Here is a 25,392-nt window from a genome sequence, read left to right on the forward strand (position 1 = left end):
TTCAAACGGCGATAGTCAATCACGAAACGATATTTTCCATCTGGTTTCTTGACTAACATGACAGGGCTTACACAAGGACTGTTTGAAGGTCATATTATATTTTATAAATCTATTTGAGATTGGAAGCTTTTTAATCAATGGACTATCCGTCGTGTTTATCCTATATTCCTCCATGTCTGTCCTTCATCAATCCTCGTCAGATTGTTTCTTAAAAATCACTGTACAAGCAAAGAAGTTTGGGTATTTAACCTGTGGTTCTGCAGAATGTTTGTTCCAGTGTATATATCAAAGGCATGGTTCTAAATTCCAGCAGTTTTGACTCAGTCACTCCTAGCTTCCCATGTGACTCTGTTATGTATATATTTTTTTCATTATATGCTACTGTATGTTGGACTTAATCTTGTCCAAAATCAAGTTTAATTTCTGCTTGACCTGAATTCATTTTTTTAAATAAATTTATTCTATAAACAACTAAGACAGCTAAAATATTCTCTATTTGTATGGGTTCAATATCAGGATCATTATTTATGAATTTAAATGTTTATTTGGGTCTAGGTCATGGTTATTGGAATTGCCCTACAATTTACCTGGTGTACCTGACATTGTCCAAGTTATATATTATAATTTTAATACCAGACTTTCGAATAATAACTAATATTTTTTTGTAAACATTAAGAATTTTCTATAAGGTTATTTTCCATTAGGTAATTTTTTTAAAAAGAAAGTGTTGATTGTGAACTGAAGTCAAGAGGACTAATTACTATAGTCACTCGAAATATTATTTATTTATGCTTAAAATCTAGCAGAATCAATTTGTATTATTGTTGTGTATTTCTTCAAATTCTTTAATGCAAGTAAATTTTCTCTGGAAATATAGAGTGCTCATTAAAAAATAATATTATTGGAGAGCGATAACTAATGGGATTTATAGTGAATTCAAACCTGGAATTATGTTAGTGTGTTTCAACAAAAGACTGTTGGTACAACAAACAATAACAATACAGACCGCCACAGGCAAGTCAACACCTTCAGCGTTTGACTTACTTCAGATTTCTACTAAAGTTTATTCAAGACTTTACGTTATTAGTATTTGTGTCTATAATTCTATGATTATTTTGGGACTTAATTCGCAATACTGTAGTTCTTTGTTTCATTTTCACTTTGCATTCTTAGGAAATAACTTATTTGCTACAAAGCGTGTTGCATGTCACTCTTTTTTTCTGTTACTTATTTAATACGGATAGACTCGTAACACCTCGCTGCTATACTTCCCTGGAGTAGCATTTCTGAACGGGCCTGCATTTAAAATGGTTTCAACTTCTAAGGATTTGTTTCGTCCCTCGCTTCATAATAATTTCACATAATGATTGTTCCAGTAGATTGAGTTGTCTGGTACATCTTGCACAATGTTAATTTGTCTCAAACTATCCATTACAATTGTTACATCATTCTGGAAATATTTTACAACAAACATATTCCTAATGGATACATCATTACCAACACAGAGTTGAATGGCACAATATGGATAATCTCCAGTGGTTGCTTGTTGCTAAAACCACATTTCTCATTTGGAACCAAATGGTTTACTTGATCGCAGTTGTCGAACTTCCGTCACTTACTAATTACATCTCAGTGCCCATGTAAAGATATAAATGGGGGGGGGGGCTTAAAAGCATCCCTTGTATAGTCCTTTATTGCCCCTTGCCGTTTCAGAAGTATTATTTGCGTCTGCTTGATAGCCGCAAAATCACTGACATCGATTTCAGATTATGTTACTGGGGAATTTTCCTTTGTTTATGGGGTCTTTATGTCCACTCTGAATGGTGCTTGGTTTGGCGGAATGTTTGCACATTGTTATATTTTTCAAGACAAACTTTCGATGCACACAACCAACAGGTAAAGGTTGCATACTGGAATAACCTCCGTTGTTTTCATATTCCTCGGCGCACAGGTGCCCACGAGACCCCGTCAAGCGAGGGGGGGGGGGCCGAGTGGCTGAGTCGTCTAAAGCGCTCTCCGTTACGGATCACTGCCAGCTCACCTCTGTCTGCGTGGGTTCGAGTCTCGGATTCGGCAAATGTTGGCATGTGAGAAAGCTTGCCAGCAGCTGAAAAATGGCGTTAAACCCTACAACAACAACAAGACCCCGTCAAATAAAGCTTCTTGGGCAGCCCCTTCCTGGAGCTCGAAATTGGGGAGGCTGAATTCTCAAAGTAGCAACTTTTTTAGTAGTAGTGATATGGATGCTATGCACAGCGGTTACTGATATAGGTCTCGACCTTTTTTCTCTATGAACATTGGCCTCATATTACAAGAAATCATGAGTATGAATGAAAGCTCTCGGACTGTAATCCGTGAAAATGATCAATATGCGACCCTGCAATATGATTAAGTTATGGGTGATATAGGAGGCAATGACCTATATCAGTAAACAACAAAGAAAATTTCACTACGACTGTGGTACATACCTATGCAATTGAGACGCGACATTGCTTCATTCGGTATTTACACTTTTAAAAAAAAGGAAATTGCTCTACTTGTACTATCTATAAATTCACTACCGCCCAGTTCTGTATCTATGATCGGAGTTGTAGGTGATATTCAATCTCCGTCAACAATGTCTAATGCTAATTACTTTATCCTTGATAGCCAACAAGTATAGTTTACTAATCGTATTGAGACTACATTGCGCTGCCGCTAGAAGTTCTGAATAAACACGTATTCATGAATGTAACTTTATCGAATCATTTTGCTAGCTTCACCAGAAACACCTGTTACTATTGATAATGCCCCGAAAATAATACCGACTAATTCACCTATGATGGTTGTCGTTGTTGTGATTCCGGACACACCCAGACCAACAGTTGCTGTCGCGGCATGCCCACAAATGTACCTAACAGACACGTGCTTGTGTTTCATGATGAACCTAGTTCCTTAATTATTTGGTTTTTTTAGTTGCTGTTTCCGGTCGGTAAAAATAAGGGTCTATCATAGCTCTTCTATTATAATGTGATCACGTAGTACATTTGTTCGACTTGCCGACCAAATCAAAATGCACACGCATTTCTAACCAATTATATTTTATTGCCGGTACAACTGTCATACAATCACAGAAAATATATATTTTGGCAATATTTAAACTTCCGGCGATTGTGCGTCGTGGGGCCTAGTACCATGTTTATGTAAAACCATGATGATTACACGAGTGAATAATGCCTCAAATGATCATTCACATCTTTGCCCAAGAGGAATGAATAAATGTCGAGATCTTTCTGCTCTTAGTCGAGTCAATGTTGGTGGAACATATTCGTTGGAAAAGGTGACCGGGTGTTGATTCAGCAGTGAATTCCACATTTTTGTTGTATAAACAATCCTTGAGTTACTTCATGCATGGTGGTGCAGTCAGTGATTGAGTATTTTTATATGAGAGCATGTAAACACCGTGTTGAAAAAGATATTCGTCGAAAAGTGGCAAAAATCACATTCACTGGTCAGATCATCGAAAACAGGTCGGCAAATTCTGCCGCCTTATCAGCTGGGCGAAAATCCATCACTTGTATATAATGATAAGTCTAATCTTAAAATTAATCCAAAAATGTTTACATTTCAAATACTGTTTTAACTACCTCCCCTGGAACCAAATATTCGCCCAAACCTAGAACAAGAAAGCCAAAAATAGCAAAACGTCTACGGTTCAGAACAAAGACACAAACAACTATGCCTAGCCCAACAACCTCTGTACATATTTCCATAGACAAGTGTACCAATCCAGCAATGTACCAATCCAGCAATGTACCAATCTAGCAACAGCTACAAGCACCCAGAGAAATCCAATAGCAAGAAGCAGCAACAAGTATACTAAAAAGCAGAAACAACAAGTATACTAAAACTATAAAAAAAACAAGTATACTAAAACCTAGAAACAAGTATACTAAAAAGTAGAAACAACAAGTATACTAAAAAGTAGAAACAACAAGTATACTAAAACTATAAAAAACAAGTATACTAAAACCTAGAAACAAGTATACTAAAAAGTAGAAACAACAAGTATACTAAAACTATAAAAAACAAGTATACTAAAACCTAGAAACAAGTATACTAAAAAGTAGAAACAACAAGTATACTAAAACTATAAAAAACAAGTATACTAAAACCTAGAAACAAGTATACTAAAAAGTAGAAACAAGTATACTAAAGAGTAGAAACAACAAATATACTAAAACTATAAAAAAACAAGTATACTAAAAAGTAGAAACAACAAGTATACTAAAACTATAAAAAAAACAAGTATACTAAAAAGTAGAAACAACAAGTATACTAAAAAGTAGAAACAACAAGAATACTAAAACTATAAAAAGAACAAGTATACTAAAAAGTAGAAACAACAAGTATACTAAAACTATAAAAAACAAGTATACTAAAACCTAGAAACAAGTATACTAAAAAGTAGAAACAAGTATACTAAAGAGTAGAAACAACAAATATACTAAAACTATAAAAAAACAAGTACGCTAAAAAGTAGAAACAACAACTATACTAAAGCTATAAAAAAAACAAGTATACTAAAAAGTAGAAACAACAACTATACTAAAAAGTTGAAACAACAAGTATACTAAAAAGTAGAAACAACAAGTATACTAAAACTATAAAAAAACAAGTATACTAAAAAGTAGAAACAACAAGTATACTAAAACTATAAAAAAACAAGTATACTAAAAAGTAGAAACAACAAGTATACTAAAAAGTAGAAACAACAAGTATACTAAAACTATAAAAAACAAGTATACTAAAACCTAGAAACAAGTATGCTAAAAAGTAGAAACAAGTATACTAAAAAGTAGAAACAAGTATACTAAAAAGTAGAAACAACAAATATACTAAAAATTAGAAAAAGTATACTAAAGAACGGAAACAACAGTATACTAAAAAGTAGAAAGAAGTATACTAAAAAGTAGAGAGAAGAATACTAAAAACTAGAAACAACAAGCATAATATAGACTAGAAACAACAAGTATACTAAAAACTAGAAAAAGTATACAAAAGAGTAGAAAGAACAATATGCTAACAAGTAGAAAGAAGTATACTAAAAACTAGAAACAATTATACTAAAAACTAGAAACAACAAATATAGTAAAAACTAGAAACAACTAGTATAATAAAAACAAGAAACAACAAGCATACTAAAAAGTAGAAAAGAAATTATAACAAAAACCAGAAACAACAAGTATACTAAACACTAGAAAAGAGATTATAACAAAACCAGAAGCAACAAGTATATTACAAACTGAAAAAGAAATTACAACTTAAACCAGAATCAACAAGTATACCAATCCAGTTGCAAAACCAGCAATGACAAGTATTCCAAAACCCAGAAACAAGTATTCCAAACCCAGAAACAAGTATACCAAAATCCAGAAACAAGTATACCAAAATCCAAAAACAAGTATACCAATCCAAATGCAAAAACCAGCAATGACAAGTATACCAAAACCCAGAAAGAAATATACCAAAAAAAAACAATAAACAAGTATACCAAAACAACAAAAAATCATCCTGAACCTAACAATCCAGCATCATATAGACACCAATCAAAACGCAAAACCAAAAACAAGCACGTCCGAAGACTAGAGAAACATACACAGCAAAACCATCGACAGCCAGAAAAGAAAAGCAAACATAAACAACACTTACGCCACAAAACATATATATAAGTCCATGGAACGTTGTACAAATATAAAGCCCCCAAACGATAAGGTTGCCTAAATAACAAAGCCACCAAAAAATGACGCTGCCGGTTCCAACGTAGATAATTCCATTTTCCACATACCAGATACATAGAAACTGCAACAAAACAGACAACAAATACCTAAGACCTCCTTTCTATCTCTTGACTTATCAATACAACAACAAATCTGCTATACTACACGGAATAGCAAAAACAACCAATAGCCTCCCAGGAGGAAGGGGTTGGAGTGGTATGATTGGGGTGTTTTTGTGTTGATATACCTGTTTCTGGTTTTTTTGGCATACTTTTTGTTTCTGGTTTTTGCTATTAGATTGGTATAATTGTTCTTTCTGGTTTTTGGTGTACTTATTGTTTCTGGTTTTTGGTGTACTTATTGTTTCTGGTTTTTGGTGTACTTATTGTTTCTGGTTTTTGGTGTACTTATTGTTTCTGGTTTTTGGTGTACTTATTGTTTCTGGTTTTTGGTGTACTTATTGTTTCTGGTTTTTTGTGTACTTATTGTTTCTGGTTTTTGGTGTACTTATTGTTTCTGGTTTTTGGTGTACTTATTGTTTCTGGTTTTTGGTGTACTTATTGTTTCTGGTTTTTGGTGTACTTATTGTTTCTGGTTTTTGGTGTACTTATTGTTTCTGGTTTTTGGTGTACTTATTGTTTCTGGTTTTTGGTGTACTTATTGTTTCTGGTTTTTGGTGTACTTATTGTTTCTGGTTTTTGGTGTACTTATTGTTTCTGGTTTTTGGTGTACTTATTGTTTCTGGTTTTTGGTGTACTTATTGTTTCTGGTTTTTGGTGTACTTATTGTTTCTGGTTTTTGGTGTACTTATTGTTTCTGGTTTTTGGTGTACTTATTGTTTCTGGTTTTTGGTGTACTTATTGTTTCTGATTTTTGGTGTACTTATTGTTTCTGGTTTTTGGTGTACTTATTGTTTCTGGTTTTTGGTGTACTTATTGTTTCTGGTTTTTGGTGTACTTATTGTTTCTGGTTTTTGGTGTACTTATTGTTTCTGGTTTTTGGTGTACTTATTGTTTCTGGTTTTTGGTGTACTTATTGTTTCTGGTTTTTGGTGTACTTATTGTTTCTGGTTTTTGGTGTACTTATTGTTTCTGGTTTTTGGTGTACTTATTGTTTCTGATTTTTGGTGTACTTATTGTTTCTGATTTTTGGTGTACTTATTGTTTCTGGTTTTTGGTGTACTTATTGTTTCTGGTTTTTGGTGTACTTATTGTTTCTGGTTTTTGGTGTACTTATTGTTTCTGGTTTTTGGTGTACTTATTGTTTCTGGTTTTTGGTGTACTTATTGTTTCTGGTTTTTGGTGTACTTATTGTTTCTGATTTTTGGTGTACTTATTGTTTCTGGTTTTTGGTGTACTTATTGTTTCTGGTTTTTGGTGTACTTATTGTTTCTGGTTTTTGGTGTACTTATTGTTTCTGGTTTTTGGTGTACTTATTGTTTCTGGTTTTTGGTGTACTTATTGTTTCTGGTTTTTGGTGTACTTATTGTTTCTGATTTTTGGTGTACTTATTGTTTCTGGTTTTTGGTGTACTTATTGTTTCTGGTTTTTGGTGTACTTATTGTTTCTGGTTTTTGGTGTACTTATTGTTTCTGGTTTTTGGTGTACTTATTGTTTCTGGTTTTTGGTGTACTTATTGTTTCTGGTTTTTGGTGTACTTATTGTTTCTGGTTTTTGGTGTACTTATTGTTTCTGATTTTTGGTGTACTTATTGTTTCTGGTTTTTGGTGTACTTATTGTTTCTGGTTTTTGGTGTACTTATTGTTTCTGGTTTTTGGTGTACTTATTGTTTCTGGTTTTTGGTGTACTTATTGTTTCTGGTTTTTGGTGTACTTATTGTTTCTGGTTTTTGGTGTACTTATTGTTTCTGGTTTTTGGTGTACTTATTGTTTCTGGTTTTTGGTGTACTTATTGTTTCTGGTTTTTGGTGTACTTATTGTTTCTGATTTTTGGTGTACTTATTGTTTCTGGTTTTTGGTGTACTTATTGTTTCTGGTTTTTGGTGTACTTATTGTTTCTGGTTTTTGGTGTACTTATTGTTTCTGGTTTTTGGTGTACTTATTGTTTCTGATTTTTGGTGTACTTATTGTTTCTGGTTTTTGGTGTACTTATTGTTTCTGGTTTTTGGTGTACTTATTGTTTCTGGTTTTTGGTGTACTTATTGTTTCTGGTTTTTGGTTGTACTTATTGTTTCTGATTTTTGGTGTACTTATTGTTTCTGGTTTTTGGTGTACTTATTGTTTCTCGTTTTTGGTGTACTTATTGTTTCTGATTTTTGGTGTACTTATTGTTTCTGATTTTTGGTGTACTTATTGTTTCTGATTTTTGGTGTACTTATTGTTTCTGGTTTTTGGTGTACTTATTGTTTCTGGTTTTTGGTGTACTTATTGTTTCTGGTTTTTGGTTGTACTTATTGTTTCTGGTTTTTGGTGTACTTATTGTTTCTGGTTTTTGGTGTACTTATTGTTTCTGATTTTTGGTGTACTTATTGTTTCTGGTTTTTGGTGTACTTATTGTTTCTGGTTTTTGGTGTACTTATTGTTTCTGGTTTTTGGTGTACTTATTGTTTCTGGTTTTTGGTGTACTTATTGTTTCTGGTTTTTGGTGTACTTATTGTTTCTGGTTTTTGGTGTACTTATTGTTTCTGGTTTTTGGTGTACTTATTGTTTCTGGTTTTTGGTGTACTTATTGTTTCTGGTTTTTGGTGTACTTATTGTTTCTGGTTTTTGGTGTACTTATTGTTTCTGATTTTTGGTGTACTTATTGTTTCTGGTTTTTGGTTGTACTTATTGTTTCTGGTTTTTGGTGTACTTATTGTTTCTGATTTTTGGTGTACTTATTGTTTCTGATTTTTGGTGTAATTATTGTTTCTGGTTTTTGGTGTACTTATTGTTTCTGGTTTTTGGTGTACTTATTGTTTCTGGTTTTTGGTGTACTTATTGTTTCTGGTTTTTGGTGTACTTATTGTTTCTGGTTTTTGGTGTACTTATTGTTTCTGGTTTTTGGTGTACTTATTGTTTCTGATTTTTGGTGTACTTATTGTTTCTGATTTTTGGTGTACTTATTGTTTCTGATTTTTGGTGTACTTATTGTTTCTCGTTTTTGGTGTACTTATTGTTTCTGGTTTTTGGTGTACTTATTGTTTCTGGTTTTTGGTGTACTTATTGTTTCTGGTTTTTGGTGTACTTATTGTTTCTGATTTTTGGTGTACTTATTGTTTCTGATTTTTGGTGTACTTATTGTTTCTGATTTTTGGTGTACTTATTGTTTCTCGTTTTTGGTGTACTTATTGTTTCTGGTTTTTGCTGCTGGATTGGTATATTTGATTGCAGATGATCTTAGCTATGAACGATTTTTGAACTGATACACTTGTCTATGGATATTTTCGTGCATTTAGAATATGTATCGGTTTGTTGGAATTGGCTGCATTTTTGGTGGCAGAGTCTTTGTTTTGTCATTTTTGGTGGCAGAGTGTTTGTTTTGTTGTTTTTGGTGGGCGACAAAATAGGCGTAGTTGCTAGTGTGTTTAAACGGATTGGTAGACTATTTGCTGTTATTGGCTTTCTTGTTTTTAATTTGGCATTTTATTGGTTGTAGGAAAAGCAGTTTAAATAGTTGAAATGTAAATATTTTAGAACTGATTTTAGGACGATGTCAAGTGGGTACAAGACCGGGACCTATATTAGTAACCGCGGTCAAAACCGACTATTAGCCCATGACAAAATTCGGCTCTTTTAGTTATGATTTGACTGTTGTCCTTGCTCCAAGTATCATACATCAAGGTTTGTAGTGACTGTGGTCCATCAAGATTTTCGTTACATTCCTCATTTGTTGTTATTCTGATTGCCTATTCAAATGATCTTGGATCACGAATACTTTTCATGACAAATAGTTTACCCTGGCTTCAGTCCTTGATTGAAGTGTTCCATGAACAGTTTATCATTTTCATTTTGGCCCCTGTGTGCTCGGAGGGATATGCGTTGTGTTGTATCTGTTATCTTGCACACTTTCACAATTCAGTTATTCCTTTGAAATAATTCAGAGAAATACATTCACTCTAAATCCTTCCGGGAAACATCTCTATTTCCTTATAGACGCATCATAACATGACGCAAGCCTCTTAAAGTGCTTGAAGAATCTCCAATTTTCTAGCACTATTTTTGCTCTCTAATGTTTTATGCCAGTATTCAAAGTTATTATTCATTTCTCCAAAATAGTTTCCAGGTGTTATGGTTTAATGTTTCAGAGACATTTTGTTAAGCACAAATCAGGACTGTCTCGTCGGTTCTTTCTACATTGTGATCTTCCAAAGTCCTCCAAAAATAATCGTATTAAGTTGTTACGGTTGTTATGTATATTTAATTTATATTGATGCTTTACTTTTGTCCATTGATGTAAGTTGTAAACATGTTCGAATCTCGGGCTCAGTCAAAGCGGGTATGTAACAAAGTTTGGAAGAAGTTTTTCGTGAGTTGATGATTCTAACATGCTTCTTTATCCAACAGTTATAATGACCGCCATGTATAGCCTGTCATGTGCTGAGAAACTGCGTAAACCCAGATCAACAAAAGCAACCAAAATAACATCAAATGAACCAATACACATACTGTTCTACATCCAAAGTGATCTTTACTCTAGCTCTACTCTAACTTTGCTGCTACCGTTCTTAGTGACCCTGCCTTTTCATATCATTCATACCTCATTACCAGATTCATACCTCATTACCTCATTCATGCCTCATTACCTTCATAATTAACTCGGATCTGGGGCACCGTCACATGATAAACCATTACTTTTTCGGCACAAGGGTGTACCGTTCGAAGTTGTTAATGATTTGAATTCTTGCATAACACTTTGAGTATTATTAATAAATATTGGTTTCCTTTTGATTTTATCAGCTAATAAATCATTTACCGAATACTGTATTACATTTGAAATCCAAGTTGCTAGTCCTTAATTAAGAAGAAACTTGCATGTTTTACGACGTATTTTTTTTATTAAAAAAATTATATAGACTGTTGTTTTCATTTACTAAAACATTTTTATGTCTGCAGTCCTGAAAGCTCTCTTCTCTTCGTTACAGTATCAAACACAGACATTCTATTCCGAATTTCTCTTTAGAGTAACACCTCTCAAGTAACCGTGACGATAAGAAGGTCACTAAGCTCTGACAAACCCTCCCCGGGATTATCCCCACGAAATTTTATTTCATATTATGAGGAACACACAACTTCCATCGACGAATGGCATTTTCCCCCATACAACAGTATTATCATACATATAACTGTACAAGAACAAAGTTACTCTTATAAACAATCCGGTTGGTTCACGCCCATTTCTAGAAAGGAGTGGGGTTTGAGGACCTGCAGCGACTCCCCTTCCCGATCCGACCATACCCCAGGTCCTTAACGTAATCATTTGTTTAAATGGGAGATATTTCTTCTCAGGAACATCTTCAACACTTTGAACTAGAGGTGTGTCGTATTAGCGGTATACCGATTTACCGCGGTATTTTTTTGTTCCGATGGCACGTACCACGGCACTATTTCAATGTAACGGTACTTCGGTAGTTTTCGTCATTATGGAATATACGTAAATTCCCGAGTAAACTTGTAATAAATTTAAAAATATTTATACATCTTTTCAGTTTTCATTATAATAAAAAAAAATCAAAAAGGAGGAAAACATTATTTTTTTAAAGGTATTTGTTAGTATATGTTAATGTGTTACCTACAGATATTCCTTTTGAAAGACCGAGAATCGATCTATCAGGAAAGCAGTTGTTTTCTGTTTCTGAGGGTCCAATGATTAAAAGTTATGGCATTCAATACTGGCTTTCAAAAATTGAAAAACAAAACGACCAAAGAGATTACTTCTTGATATTTCAAACAGGGCAAATGATAATATTTCTCCACAGAAATGAATTACGAAACCCTCAATACGAAAAGAAAAACTAAATAGACAAATTATTATTTACGTACTTTTTTTAAAACTAATTCTCTCTCTCTCTCTCTCTCTCTCTCTCTCTCTCTCTCTCTCTCTCTCTCTCCGCTCTGGCTGGTTGTCTGCACCCTTTCAACAAATTGACCTACCTGTAACAATTGAATAGTGACATGGAAAGGTCTTGGTGATGAAGGTGTTGTTGATATACTGGGCTCGAACTCCTTCTGAGGCAAAAGCGTTGAAATTCGGGGTCTGGTGATGTTCTATGTAATCCCATCGAAACCCGTCCATTGATATAAGGAGAACCTTACCCGTGTACTTAGAGTCGGTGACCCCAAGAGGCCAGATGTACACAACAGCTAGGAAGAGAAACATGACGATTTTGACATCCGCCATTATCATGATGAAATCGGAAAGCAGGGTTAAACGCTGGACTTTGAGCGACTGGCTATACCCTATCAGCATGGCTGGTCTGGAAGAAACGTTGAAATGTCTACCGTATGTACACTTTACCACGTACCGTTAATTTTTTTGGTAACCTGTAAATAGTGGAAGCCGCGCTAAACTTTTGGAAAGTTGACCAAAAAAATTGTATGTTCAGTATGGATTCTTGTACAATTTAAATTAATCCACGGTCATTATGTCACCAAAAATCCCTGAAATAAATCTGCACATTTCAGTATGGACTTGCATGGACGTAACTATCCCTTACATCTGACCCTACGTCCCTGGATTGTGTGTGGGTGGGTGGGTGGGTCGTTTCCATAGTATAAGAGGGCCCAAATTCCTATGTTTTATGACACGGAGAGAAGGCATTTCTTCATTTTTGCAAAGGGATAAGATGGGCGGTCTTTGTTTGAAGTTACGCCACTGGAGGCTTGCGGTTATGTAGGTCTGAGTCGATCGGTTTCAAATTTCACTGTGGAGTAAAGATTACCCACTGTTCTGCAACCAATTACCTCATGAATTTCCTGTATTAGTTAGTAGAGTAATGGCCGTTTTCTTACATTCTGTATTGATAGATATACACAGAACGTTGCAAGAGACAATGCATGTAACTTTACTGCTTGAAAAGATTCTGTTTCTCATCTCTTTTACTCAGCTCGATTGTCCGAAAAAAAAAGGTCCTGTCTTATACTGACATATACGATAATCTCTATTTATTAAAAGCTATTTTTTTTAGCAGGATACAGAGGGCTCTAATGCAGTTTTGCATCTGTATTTTATCTGAAGACTTCTCTATAAAAATAGATAACTTGAAATTGACGTGAATATATGTAAGACTGATAGACCATTCTCTCTCTCTCTCTCTCTCAGGCAGCTGAATGGAATGCTGTGATACATTATCAGACCACATCCAACGTTTGGAAAAATTAGGATATTTAAAAAAAAATATCAGTGTCAATATTTTTAATTATTTGCTAGCGGATGTTAATGTGTTAAGCACATGCATTCCTTTGAAAACGATAAATTATTATGAGATTTTCAGGAGAGCATCTTTTTTTTTTTTAATTGTATGGAATTTTCTCCAGTCCACCAAATATAGTCTCGCCTGATGAGTCAGTTCTTACTGTCCCTCTCTGATAATTATCTTGCCCAGATGTTAGCATCCCACTCAAGGTTTTCCTGCTGATTATATCAGTGATGTAGCTAGCAAACTGTCAACACTTCAATTGTTATCAACAAGCTCTACAATGTCAGCACAATGTTTTGTTTGTTGCAGTTTTGGGTGTTTTTTTAGTTTTTTATTACAGGGTGTTAGTTCCAGTGTAAACTGAATCAATCCAGCTTAGTTACAGTTTTCAGATGACAAATTATACAACAATTGATACTAATAATAATAATAATAATAATAATAATAATAAAGACTTTATTTAGAGACGGTAACTCAGTTAGTTATATAACAGTAATGAAGGAGGGGGGCTGTATACGGACAATGGGAAAATACATTACAGACACCCACCCACCCCCTTGAGGTTGTATACGGACAAGACTTCAGATCACCCTGGGGCTGCATACGGACAATGGGAATGTAACATGGAGAATATTGGACCGGTATACGGACATGGGTAGGTTGGGTTTAACAGGAATGGAATAGGTGAGGTGGCATCGCGGTACTGGATATTGGCAACAATGTGGCAAGGTTCTGATCTGAATAGGCGCTACTCTAGGTAAACACATATATAACACATATAGATAGATTGATGAACATCAATCTATCACACCTAAAATATAAAATAGACTAAACAAAATTAAGCAAGAGAATAACCGTTTTCGAGGCAAACATAAAATATAAAATCGACGTCAACAAAAATCGTGGCAAGAAAGCAAATCTTTTCGAGGCAATGGATTGGCCCTGAAAATTGCCTTTTTTTTTGTTAACACCATTCCGTTAACATAGAGGGCACTGCATAGGTCTTCTTCTCTTCCTCAAACTTCTTCTGACTTTTGGACCGTAGATGAGGACTCTCTTGTGACAGCCATGTCTCTCCACATACAGCCTTCTTTTCCAAACGCCCGTATCGGTGATCCAGATGTTTTTCCATGATGATTTGACGTACATGGGTAAGTCCGTACGGAACAGCATCGACGATACGAGAGTAGATGATTCAACGTTAATCCACATCTTGTGACGAGAACAGTTGAAGGGAATGATGTGAACCACTGTTATTTAAAGTGGAAGAGCGGATCGAAACGGATTGAGTTTTTCACCAATCCCAATACGCGTTACAAAATTCAGTCACAGTGCGGAGTCTGTCTTCAATCCGAAGAGAGTTGATTGTGACGTCAGATTCACTATATAGATGCGTCGTGACGGTACTCTTAGACATTTGGCAGAGTTAATTAATGAGTCTGAAACAAATGTATCAGACTTCTTTAATACGACCCACGAGAAAAAGACCTTCCCGAGCCAAACTGCCCAACCCTGTTACTACATCTGAGGTACATGCTCTAGTGATTTCTCCCAAAGCATCGACATGAGCAAGTCCAGAAATATGCCTTGGTTGTTGCTACCCGTTCCTGAGTTGTTTTTTTCAAAACAAACACCCAACTGTCCTTTTCAGGGCCACCCACTTCTTTCGAAAAGAGTTAGTATTCATTTTGCCAAAATCAGTTAAAGTTCAAAATACCTTTTTTGCCCCATGATGAACGTGTGTGCGTGCCTGAGTGTAGGTCCTTATTCTAAAAATCAAAACCAAGAAACACTTACGTTTTCCATCTGGTTTATTCTAGTATAAATTTTAGAATCCAATTCACAACATAACACAACACTTTAAAAAGTTCATAAACTTCTTTTGAGTCTTTATTCACTCCCTATTTTTTTTATTTCTTCACTTTCACTGGTTTTTCCTCTTCTTTTTCAGTTTTTTCTCTTCTTCGTTTCTTCTCTTTTTTCTCTTTCTGGACGTGTCAGGGTACTTCCTTTGGGGAGGGTGCCTCTTCTTCTTCCTGTTCTGAACTCCTCTCTTCCTTTTGGTCCTGTTGTTTCTTAGGGCAGTCTGAAGACCAATGTCCTTTCTCTTGACAATGATAACAGGTATCTTGACTTTTGTCTCTTCTGACACCTGTCTTGCTTTTTTTATGGTCTGGACATTCTGTAGCCCAATGCCTTTTCTTCTGACAGATGTAACAAGTATCTTGACTTTTATCTCCAAAGGAAGGGGAGTGGTCCGTCGGCTCGCCTGAAGAAACTTTCTTATGACACCTTGCAAAACTCTAATCAGACATTCGATCTGTGTACATCTTTTGTCGTTCTGGCAGGTTTGAGAGTGAAATGAATACTGATAGGGAAAGCGCTGACCCATATATGTACACTGGTTTGACATGAATATATAGGGAACCATGGCGTTTAAAATGTAGTCTATTTGACTTTTCGCAGTCAAGATAAAACGATCGCATCATTTCGAGGAGGAAGGCGAAGACAGTAAGAGGCAGAAACGTGATTTATCGCCTCGCACAGTAGCTAAAGTCTTGGCTCAAATTCATGCCAGCGATTTTGAAGATGACATGAGTGAGCCAGAATCCAGGCCGAGAGTCTACACCCAACCAAGTCCACCATCACTAGTAAACCTTCAAAACTACTATCACGTTCGAGATGCGGAAAAGCGCACCTCTATATAATTTTGAACCACGGATTACACGTACACGGTGAAGTTTAAAGATTTCAAGTCTGACGTGCCTTTGGAGACTGCAGAAGAGTTCATCACCGATGTGTGGGATTCTTGGCTAACCACATTGAAACGGCAATGTGAAGCCAAAGAAGACGATCGCTAGTAGTGAAGTGGGATACTATACGTACAATGGGAATTAGCATTACAGACCCCCCCCCCCCCGGGTCAATATAGGTACAATGGAAATTTAACATGGCGAAAAATCGTGGGTCAATATACGTACAAGGGAATTTAACATGGCGAAAAATCGTGGGTCAATATACGTACAAGGGAATTTAACATGGCGAAAAATCGTGGGTCAATATACGTACAAGGGGAATTTAACATGGGGAATAGAGTTTGGGCTTGTTTAGGGACAAGGGGATTTTTTTTTTATTTTTTAAATTTTTTTAAAAAAAGGGGTAGGCAATTGAAAGGCTATCTCTTTTCGAGAAATATGGCTGGCCCTGAAAAGGGCCTTTGGGTTTCTTCTAACACTTCCACTTCTTCAACCATCTTCTCACTTTTGTCACTATTCCTGTCTTCTTTTTCTCCTTTTCTGGCATCCAGTCAGGATGACCTAGAGCTCTAAACTTTTCCTGAACTTTTATCCAATTCTGATTCAACCTCTCAAACTCTGCCTGTTTCTTTTTGTTTTCCACATCTTTTCTTTCTTCCCTCCATTTCTCTTTAATCTTCTCTACTTCTTCCTCCATTACTTTTCTCATCAGATCTTCCCCTTTCTTCACCTTTTCCAATCCCCATTTTACATTTCTCCACTCTGTCCAGTACAATATTTTTTCTAGGAAGCACCGGACTTTGATGACATTATCCAGTGCTTCCTTCAAACTTCCCACTCTGAAGTAAGGTGGGTTAATGAAGCCTCTTGACTTATTGACTTCTTCTTCAATCATCCCTGCTATGATATCTCTTGCTGTCTTTAGGCCTTGAACTTGACTCGTTACAAAGTCTTTCATATCTCCATGCCTCCATTCCTCTTCTATTCTTCCTAAAACATATTCTACATCCATTATCCAGAAATAGATGTCTCTCAATAGATTAAATAGAACTGATACTTGAGTCATTTTGTCTCAGTTATTCCTTAGAATGGTTCCAACATCAAACTTTCTGGGTTCTTCTAGTGAAAGCGCGGACGTGATGGAAAATATCCCCTAAAAACATAAAATTAATCTTACCTAGATCATGACCAAACAACGCGCGGACGTGAAGGAAAACATCCCCCTACTTTTTTCATATAATAAAACCCTAACTATACTTTCTTATTTCATATAATAAAACCCAAACTATACTCTCCACATACGCTAAGAAACCCATAATCTACTATTCACACAAACATACCTGAGCTCTTACAAACACTAACACACAAACACATACCCTCACATTTTTTAAAAAAGTGTTAGTGTTTATATTCACACTATTCTACCTACACACATTGGCAAATTGATGGTTATTTCTTTTCTAGAGTATTGGGGTAGCCCTGAAAAGGGCTGTTTGTTTTTAACTTCAGAGGCCCCTGGTTAATGGTGGCACCTTCCGGGTCTGGCACCACAGACACAACGTCTACTCCAATCATTAGTCCAATTCACATGACTCGTTTGAAGAGCAGACGGGGGGTGAGTGGCTTCACTATCCCACTCCTCCGTTTGCGGAATAGTGAACACTTCTTCTTCCCTCTGTCTTCTTTGTCTTCGTTGTGATTGTGGTTCAGCTACAGGCTGGCGAGATGTCCTTGCCTCAGGTGTCACCTTGCACACAGGGTTCATCATAGGGTGACACCTGATCTCTCTCTTTCTTTCATTCTCTTCTTTCATTTTTCTCTCCTCCTCTTCCTGTTCTATTCTCACTTCTTCCACAAGGGCCTCCGCAGTCAGCTCGTTCAGTAGGTATCTGGCATACTCCAGATGCATCTGAAGTTCCATCAATTTAGTCAGTCTGCTGCTGATTTTTTACTGTTGATCAATCAACAAGGGTAGCTAGACTGTCCAGCAAGTTTCAATTTATAGTGAAAGCGCGGACGTGAAGGAAAACATCCCCCTAAAAACATAAAATTGATCTTACCTAGATCATGACCAAAAAAACAATGCGCGGACCTAAAAGAAACACTCACTCACTTTTAATGCTACCCATCACTATTTTAAAATTTTTTATAAATCACTTCAATAGACTATTTACATACGCAAAGCAATCTAACCCCATATCTACACCTCAAACACCAAAAACATTATTTTAATCTACGATCCACACCAACGTACGTGATCACTTACAAACACACAATCACATACCCTCACATTTTTTAAAAAAAGAGTTAGTGTTTATTTTCACACTGCTCTACCTACACACATTGGCAAATTGATGGTTAATTCTTTTCTAGAGTATTGGGGGTAGCCCTGAAAAGGGCTGTTTTTTTTTTGTTTGCTATGGCAATCTTTTTTTAGTTTCTAAGAATGCGATGTCCTCTGAGGATAGACTTTCTGGCGATAGGTCTGCTTCTTCGGAAAGAGAAGAAGAACTCTTTGGTGTCGATACGGCAATCGACAAAGCCTCTGTCAGGTTCAGGTTGTTGCTGTTGTTGTTGTTGTTGCTGCTGTTGCTGCTGCTGCTGTCTCTGAAGTCTGTACTTCTCTGTCCATTCTTCTTTTTCCATGTTCACTTCTTCTCTATTTCTTCTGGCTTCGGTATCAGACTGTGTCTGACCCTATGAAATTCACGTAGGCTTCGTTGAGCTTAGCTAGTCTGGAGCACATCTTCGTAGGAGGATGAGTCGACAATGGATGGTTAGACTGGAAACAACCCCGGTTCTTAAAGTCAAAGCGCGGACGTGAAGAAAAACATCCCCCACACGGTTTTCGAGTCGCAACGTTCAATGAGTGTCATGAGAGGAATAGTAAGAAATGAAAGAGCATCAATCCAACATTCTTATAGATGAACAAAAGACAAAGGCATTTTTTTCAAAACACAACATTTTTTATTCAAAAATCACTTAACACTAAACAACAACATTTCTAACATTTTTAACAATAATCCAACATGATAACATCAAACATTTTTTCTTGAAGAAATGACAAAAAATTTTCTCAATTGACAGTCTACTTTAAACAGGGCTGACAACGTTGTGAATGAAATTGTGATTTCCACTGTTGGAAATCATTAGGCCATTGATGGACACTACGTTTCCTAGCTTGAGACAAAAGATAAGCATAATGGTCACAAAACCATCGATCTACTTTCACATCATTTCTAGTAGAAGAACGAGGATCAAAATGAGTCACTAAATGTTCTAAGGAATAGCCCAGGCTGCGATGATGCAGAAAAGACACACAGTACTGTCCACACACCAAGGAATCTGTGCCTTGTAATTTCACGTTATTGAATCGGGTGGTCTGAGCATTTCTTCTCATAAAGTCAATGATATCGTCTTCCAAAGGGGGCAATCCGTACGAATCGAAATTTTCAACACATCCTTCTTGAGGAAAGTAGACGGCTACCCAGTGGGTTCCTGGGAGATGACTGTCGTCCGTGTTGATCACGTAAGCTTGATGGTCTTTAGGTTTGCGATGAGGGAGTTCATCTTTAGCACAGACGACAGGATTCCAAGAAGCCGTATACGAACTGTGGTTCAAAAGGTAATAAAGTTCCCAGATATCCATGTTTTTTTTCTTCTTCACAGGTAATAATAAGTCGTCAATTCGATCCTGACTTTTTGCTTGAAAATGTCTGACAAATAACCGTTTCTTCGTTTCGTCTCCTCACTCTGATTCAGGAGAGCTTCGATACGATGGATCTCTTGAGTGGTTAATGGTGGACAAGAATGTTCACGCAAGTCTTTATACCACTGGTGCAACACGTCTTTGTCCGAGATGAGACTCCAAGCTTCGTCCAGATACTCGTCCAATTTTTCTTCTTGACTCAGCATCAGGCATTTATCGTGTTGAATTTGACTGGGATGATCGTTTTGACATCCATAGCAATTTTTCTTGATCAATTCCGTCATTTTTTCGACTAAGTGTTTGGCAAAACAGGAGACTAAATGGGCTTCTTGTCCTGGCCATCTTGACTTCATCATGATCACTTCTTCTTTTTCCACAGTTTCCTCACATTCTATCTCCAAAGTTTCTCCACTAGGTCAAGAGGGATAACAGTCTTCGATGGCTTCTAATAGTCTAGAATGACTTCTCTCAAACTGTTGATTTCTATGGTATTATCGAATTCTGCATGCAGGAGGACGTTCACCGTCTCTGGTAGAGCACTCAAAAACTGAATTTCCACACGAATCTGGCCAGATTTTATAGGGTGGAAATATCCCTCATCGCTGCCTTGGTCAGGAATGAAATCGAAAGCCCACAAAGCATAGCCTCCTACATAATCCTCGTACGTAATGCCGTGACTGGTGTTGGTTCCTAACTGTCCGGTGGCTTCGTACAGGGACAAGTACGATCTCAAATAATTCTTTGCGGCACCAAAGTTAGGCTCGAAAGGTCGGGTACACAAGGTCTTGCCGTCGCGACTGACTTCGATCTTGGACACATTGTAATGTTGAAACTCAAAAGGATTTTGATCGTGGACTCCATTGAAGGCTGAATTCCTGACGATACCAACAATCAAACGTTTGGGTAACTGTCCTTGGAACAGATGATCTTCGATCATAGATCGCTGTCCAGTGGGAATGGTGAACGTTTTCACTTCCACACGTCGTATCGGATACTTGGCGGTCGTTCTGCTTAACGTCTGACTTACGTCGTTTCCCACTTTAGGTAACACTTCCACACGACGCACGTAAAGTCGGGCTTCTTGAATGATAGTTTTGTATTCATTGGCATGGGCCATCAAATGGAAAGCGGCACTGCTACGATTCAGTCTCACACGGATATCCACCCCGTTCAGCAAATACTTTTCTTGTAACCACATGTCCAAATGCAAACGATCCATCAGTTCTAAACTTCGCCCTTGCAGAATTTTCTGTCGTCGAGCCATATCTCCCGCATTGTGAGGATTGTCATCTTCTGCTGCAATAGCTAGGTCGTTAAACTTGTCTATACCTGCCGTGTCAGGTTTCCATACTACGCAAGCATCTAGATGAGTGTTCTTGGCTTCTTTTCCGTACGTCAAGAGATTTTCCAGGTAGGCGCGATAAGGGTAAGTATCCATGCTGCTGCTGACCAGTTTGTTATTCAAGTACAAGTCCACTTCGCTGAACAAGGAATGCATGAAATTGTTGACAGGAGCTACTCTAGCAACGTCTGCAGGATTAGTGTTGTCCGGTTTGCTCACTTTCACTTTCAAATACAGGTAACTGCTATTCAGATCTATGTAATCTTCGGGTTGTCCTTTGATTTCAAACTCGATGGGAGCTGATTCCGTCAAAGAGGAGACGGGATGAAATTGAACCCACTGAGATTCTTGCATCGTCATCATGGTAAGGGGCATGGCAAAGAGATCCAGTTCCGTCTTGGAACAAGCGCAAGACTCTCGGTGCATCATTTTTTTTTTCTGTGTCTCAATAATCGAAAACGTCTAAGTCTCGAACGGTTCTTCTTTTCTTGGCCTTTCTAGCTTGAAGTCTGGTGAAAGGGTGTTTTCTTCGTCGTCTCTTTCTGCCTTGTCCTTGCTGAATGCCTGACTCGGTAGCGTGCAGGGCATTTATAGGTGTGTCTCGGCGGCCCAAAAGGTCTTTGCCCGTTTGCAGCAAGACATTTTTGCCTGCCCTCATGACGGCTTCTTTAGGGTTTTGTTTGTCGATGATGACATTTTGGAGAAATTCTTTGCCTTGCGTCAGTGCCGCATCTTTCAAGGGGTGCAATCCGCGTGTCACCATCGGTTTCAACACCGGAGTCACCGAACGAAAGGCCGATTTCAGCATATCTCCTAAACCGTGTCCTCGCTGTCGAGCCACCCCTCGGTACACTGGATACATGACTTAAGAGTCGTGAGAGAACCGTTTTCGAAAATGGAGTTTCACCGCGACTTTTCCTTTGGTGAATGGAATATTTTGTCCCAAATCTCCTTTTATAGTAATGTTGACCGTGTCCAAATACGACTTGCTGACAGGCAAATAGTGAGGATGGACAAATTCGCGGTGAACGTGATAAGTGTTTCCACCTTCCTCGTCAGCGTTTGCGGCAGAATCCACTTTGAAAGGAATGACACGCAGTAACGGTACGGAGGTGTGTCCCACCACGTTGTATTCCACCACATCGGAATACACGAACATCAAATTCAGTCCTTGGTTCAGTTCTACTGGGGTAAGAAATAACTTGCTAAAAGACTCGTTGTCGTAAACGATGGGTGATTCGTCGTTCTTGAGTATGGTCATTCTCATGTTCATGTCTCAGCCCAACATGTCAAACAATTCAGGACAAAATAAAATGGACACGATTTTACTCCGTTCAGATTTCATTAAGAAGCGACGAGCTACTTTGTGGTACTCCATGGTGACACTTTTGTTGACTTGCTCCAAAGCTCTAAGAAACACGCCATTAAACCTGGTGGCTATGGTGTTGACCAAATGTTGACCACTAAAATAATAGCCTGGGGGAATGAACAAGTGATAGGTGGTGGAATTTTGTGTACGAGTTTTCTTGTCATATTTGACATTCTTATCCAACTCCTGTTGCAACTGCTCGTCATGAACTTCCACATCAAAAAAATTTTGATTGGGAAGGACATTGAGGACTTGGGTCGGGTGAATCATTTCTACTAAAGCCACTTCCCAATGGGCTTCGTGATCTAAGGGGATGGCCTGAGGTAATTTGGCCGTGTAACAGCACAATGTGTTGTTGGGAAACACCTCCATGGAACTGTCACTGGGTAAGGTTAAGTAAAATTGGTTTTGGTGACTCATAATTCCAGAGTTCTGTGGCTATCCGAGGGGTTACTGGATGTCAGAGGCGTGTCTCCGCCCAAAATGGGGTTCTGATTGTTGTTGGAGTGGTGACTGGCACTGGCACTGGACACAAGGTTCCCGTTGGAAGAGAATGTCAAGGAGGGATTGGGAAGCAGGTAACCGAAGCAACTGCTCAATAAAATGGTCCACAATTGTTTGTCTCCTTGTTGCAAACTCAAATTAGCGATGGCTGCCCCGATGACACAATACACCACGAAGATTTGGCAGAAAAAGACGATTTGCGTTTTAGGCACACGTTCTCAACACCACACCCACAAGGGTTGTTTTTGTAAATCTTGCACAGAAGAACTAGGTGAAGAAGGAGTGGTCGACGTAGCTGCGTCTGTGTGAAAGGGCATGATGGTCACTTCTTTTTATAGTCGATGACTTGCGAAGCGTCGATCCAAGAATCAAAACTGGGTGGATATCCTTTCCAACGTACTTTGACTTCTTTGACACGTCGTTTGCCCACTTTACGGGTTCTGCGTTCGAGAATGCTTTCGATGTCGTACACGTCGTCTTCTTTTCTGGTGACACGTTGTAACTCGGGCAAATAAAACGTTCCTTTGAGCACTTCTCCATTCATGTCTTCCAATTTATAGACGGCAGGATGACGGCCATGCACTCGTCCAGTGACGCGAAACAATTCGGTCGTCCAGTTAGGTAAGTAACCTTTGTCAAAAGTGCGTTTGGTTTTGCTAATGCGCACCCAATCTCCTACGGCCAACATTCCACTTTTCTTGGGGACAGCCCTCGTCGGGGACGTACCAAACAGACGCTCAAACACCGGCACTTCGTTGTCGGGAGTCACGTCTTGCGGGGCACGTCCGATGCTTCGATGGTAAGATTGGTTGTACGCTTGCACCAGGTGCGGTAAGATGTCGATGTACTTCAGAATGTGGTGATGCGTAAAATATTTCCACATGCGTTCTTTCAAAGTGCGTTGAAAACGTTCCACGATGCTGGCTTTGGTTTCGGGATTCTCGGTGGTAAAAAAATGAATGTCACGTTTCTTTAATTCTTTTTGGAAAGCTTGGTTCAGAAATTCGGTGCCTTTGTCCGTTTGCCATCGAAGAGGGTGACGACCGCTTTATTTCAACACCCGTTGCAGGGCTCGCACTAACTCGCTGCTCGATTTGGAAGTCAAGGGCACGACCCAGGCAAATTTGGAAATGACGTCGATGACGCAAAACAAATATTTGTAGCCGCGATTGTAGCTGGCCAAATGAGAGACATCGGCTAAATCGGCTTGCCATTGATGATCGATGCCTTCCACTCGGGTGCGACTTCTGGCAAACTTGCGTCGAATGGGTTTATGTAAAGTGTAGGTAGCTTGTTCTTGTAACCATCGTTGCACTTGAGGTAAACGGAGACTTTTCAGTCGCGTTTTGGCAGCACGATACAACTTTTGAACTCCTGCGTAACCTGCAGGATGGGAGGGATCGTAGTAAATGCTAGCTAAGACTTTTTCCATTTTTTGTGTTTGTGTGTTAATAAGACACCCACTTTTGGAGGATGCTACTCTTTTTCTCTTGGGGTACTTTCTTGGATTGCAATGCTTTGCGTGTGCGACCGGCAATAGGTGTTGAAGAGGAGGATGTCTGAGCGGGGGATATCGGTTCTTGTTTCACTTCTGTCTTCACTTCTGTCTTCACTTTTTTTTTCTCTTGTGATGAAGAAGGGGTGACCATCATCTTTTTAATCCATCCAATTCTGGAGGTAGGTGGTGTTGTTAACTTGCGTGCTTTTTCTGGTGGAGTTTGAAACCCTTCTTCTTCTTCTTCTCCTTTTTCTGTCTTTATCACTGGTACTGGTACTGGTACTGGTACTGGTGATGGTGGTGGACTTTTCATCAAGGTCTTAAAATCTTTCAGAGTGGGTAGAGCTGTTTCGTCTAAAGCTTTCTGGTGAAAGAGTTGCAGACGTTGCAAGAGTTGACCGTACTTTTGCGATTTTTCTGTTTCGGACAAATCTTGGCGATCCATCAAGGATTGCAATTCGTGTTGTAACTGGGACATCTCGCTCAAATTGGGATTAGGAGGTAAATGCGGGGTGCGTTGTTCTTGCCACCGATGGTATTCCATCCATCGTTTGTAAGGCACTAAAGCTAGTTTTCGTCCTTCCATGGGGTTGTCAGGGGTCGATTCTGAGATCTTGGGACTTCCAAGGGTCTTTTTATCTTGCTCCCACCAGTCCTCCCAACATGGTTCCCAAGACTCCTTTCAGTATGGGGCCTAACAAGAGAGGCAAAATGCCTAAACGTTGGACCAACATCTTCTTCTTTTGACGAATGGGAATTTTCTTTTGAACCATTTGGCGAAGAACGTGACGATGTTTGCTTAAGCATTGTTTCTGGTGTTTGGAGAAAGGGATCGTGCCTTTCAAAACGTTCAAACAAAATTCGCACACGGTACCGATGACCTCTTTGGAGGCCGTTTGAATGAGTTTTTTTCGTAGGGGTGGAGAAGCTTTGGACAGGACAGATAACATGTCCCCATGTTTGGCTAAACGTGGTGCCAGTCCTTTCCTTTTCTTTCCTTGGGGTTTTCTGGAGGATGACATCTTTGAGTCTTCAGGAGCACCAAAAAAACACTGATACCCTACTTGGTCACAGGCCTTTTTTATACTGGAACTCGTCG

At 38.1% G+C, this 25,392-nt stretch overlaps 1 protein-coding gene across 1 annotated transcript in view; it reads right to left on the minus strand.

Moving 5' to 3' along the window:
- The window catches only part of LOC149806266 (bis(5'-adenosyl)-triphosphatase enpp4-like), an 85,471-nt gene extending 73,320 nt beyond the window's left edge, over positions 1–12,151 (minus strand). Inside the window, exon 1 of the mRNA XM_089951213.1 lies at positions 11,851–12,151. Coding sequence (XP_089807339.1) covers positions 11,851–12,103 — 253 coding nt within the window. The 5' untranslated portion in view covers positions 12,104–12,151. The remainder of the gene's footprint in view (positions 1–11,850) is intronic.
- Between the last annotated feature and the right edge of the window lie 13,241 nt (positions 12,152–25,392).

The sequence above is a fragment of the Sinohyriopsis cumingii genome, chromosome 2, assembly GCF_028554795.1.
Source record: "Sinohyriopsis cumingii isolate HCF-2022 chromosome 2, ASM2855479v2, whole genome shotgun sequence".
In the NCBI taxonomy this organism is placed as follows: Eukaryota; Metazoa; Mollusca; class Bivalvia; order Unionida; family Unionidae; genus Sinohyriopsis; species Sinohyriopsis cumingii.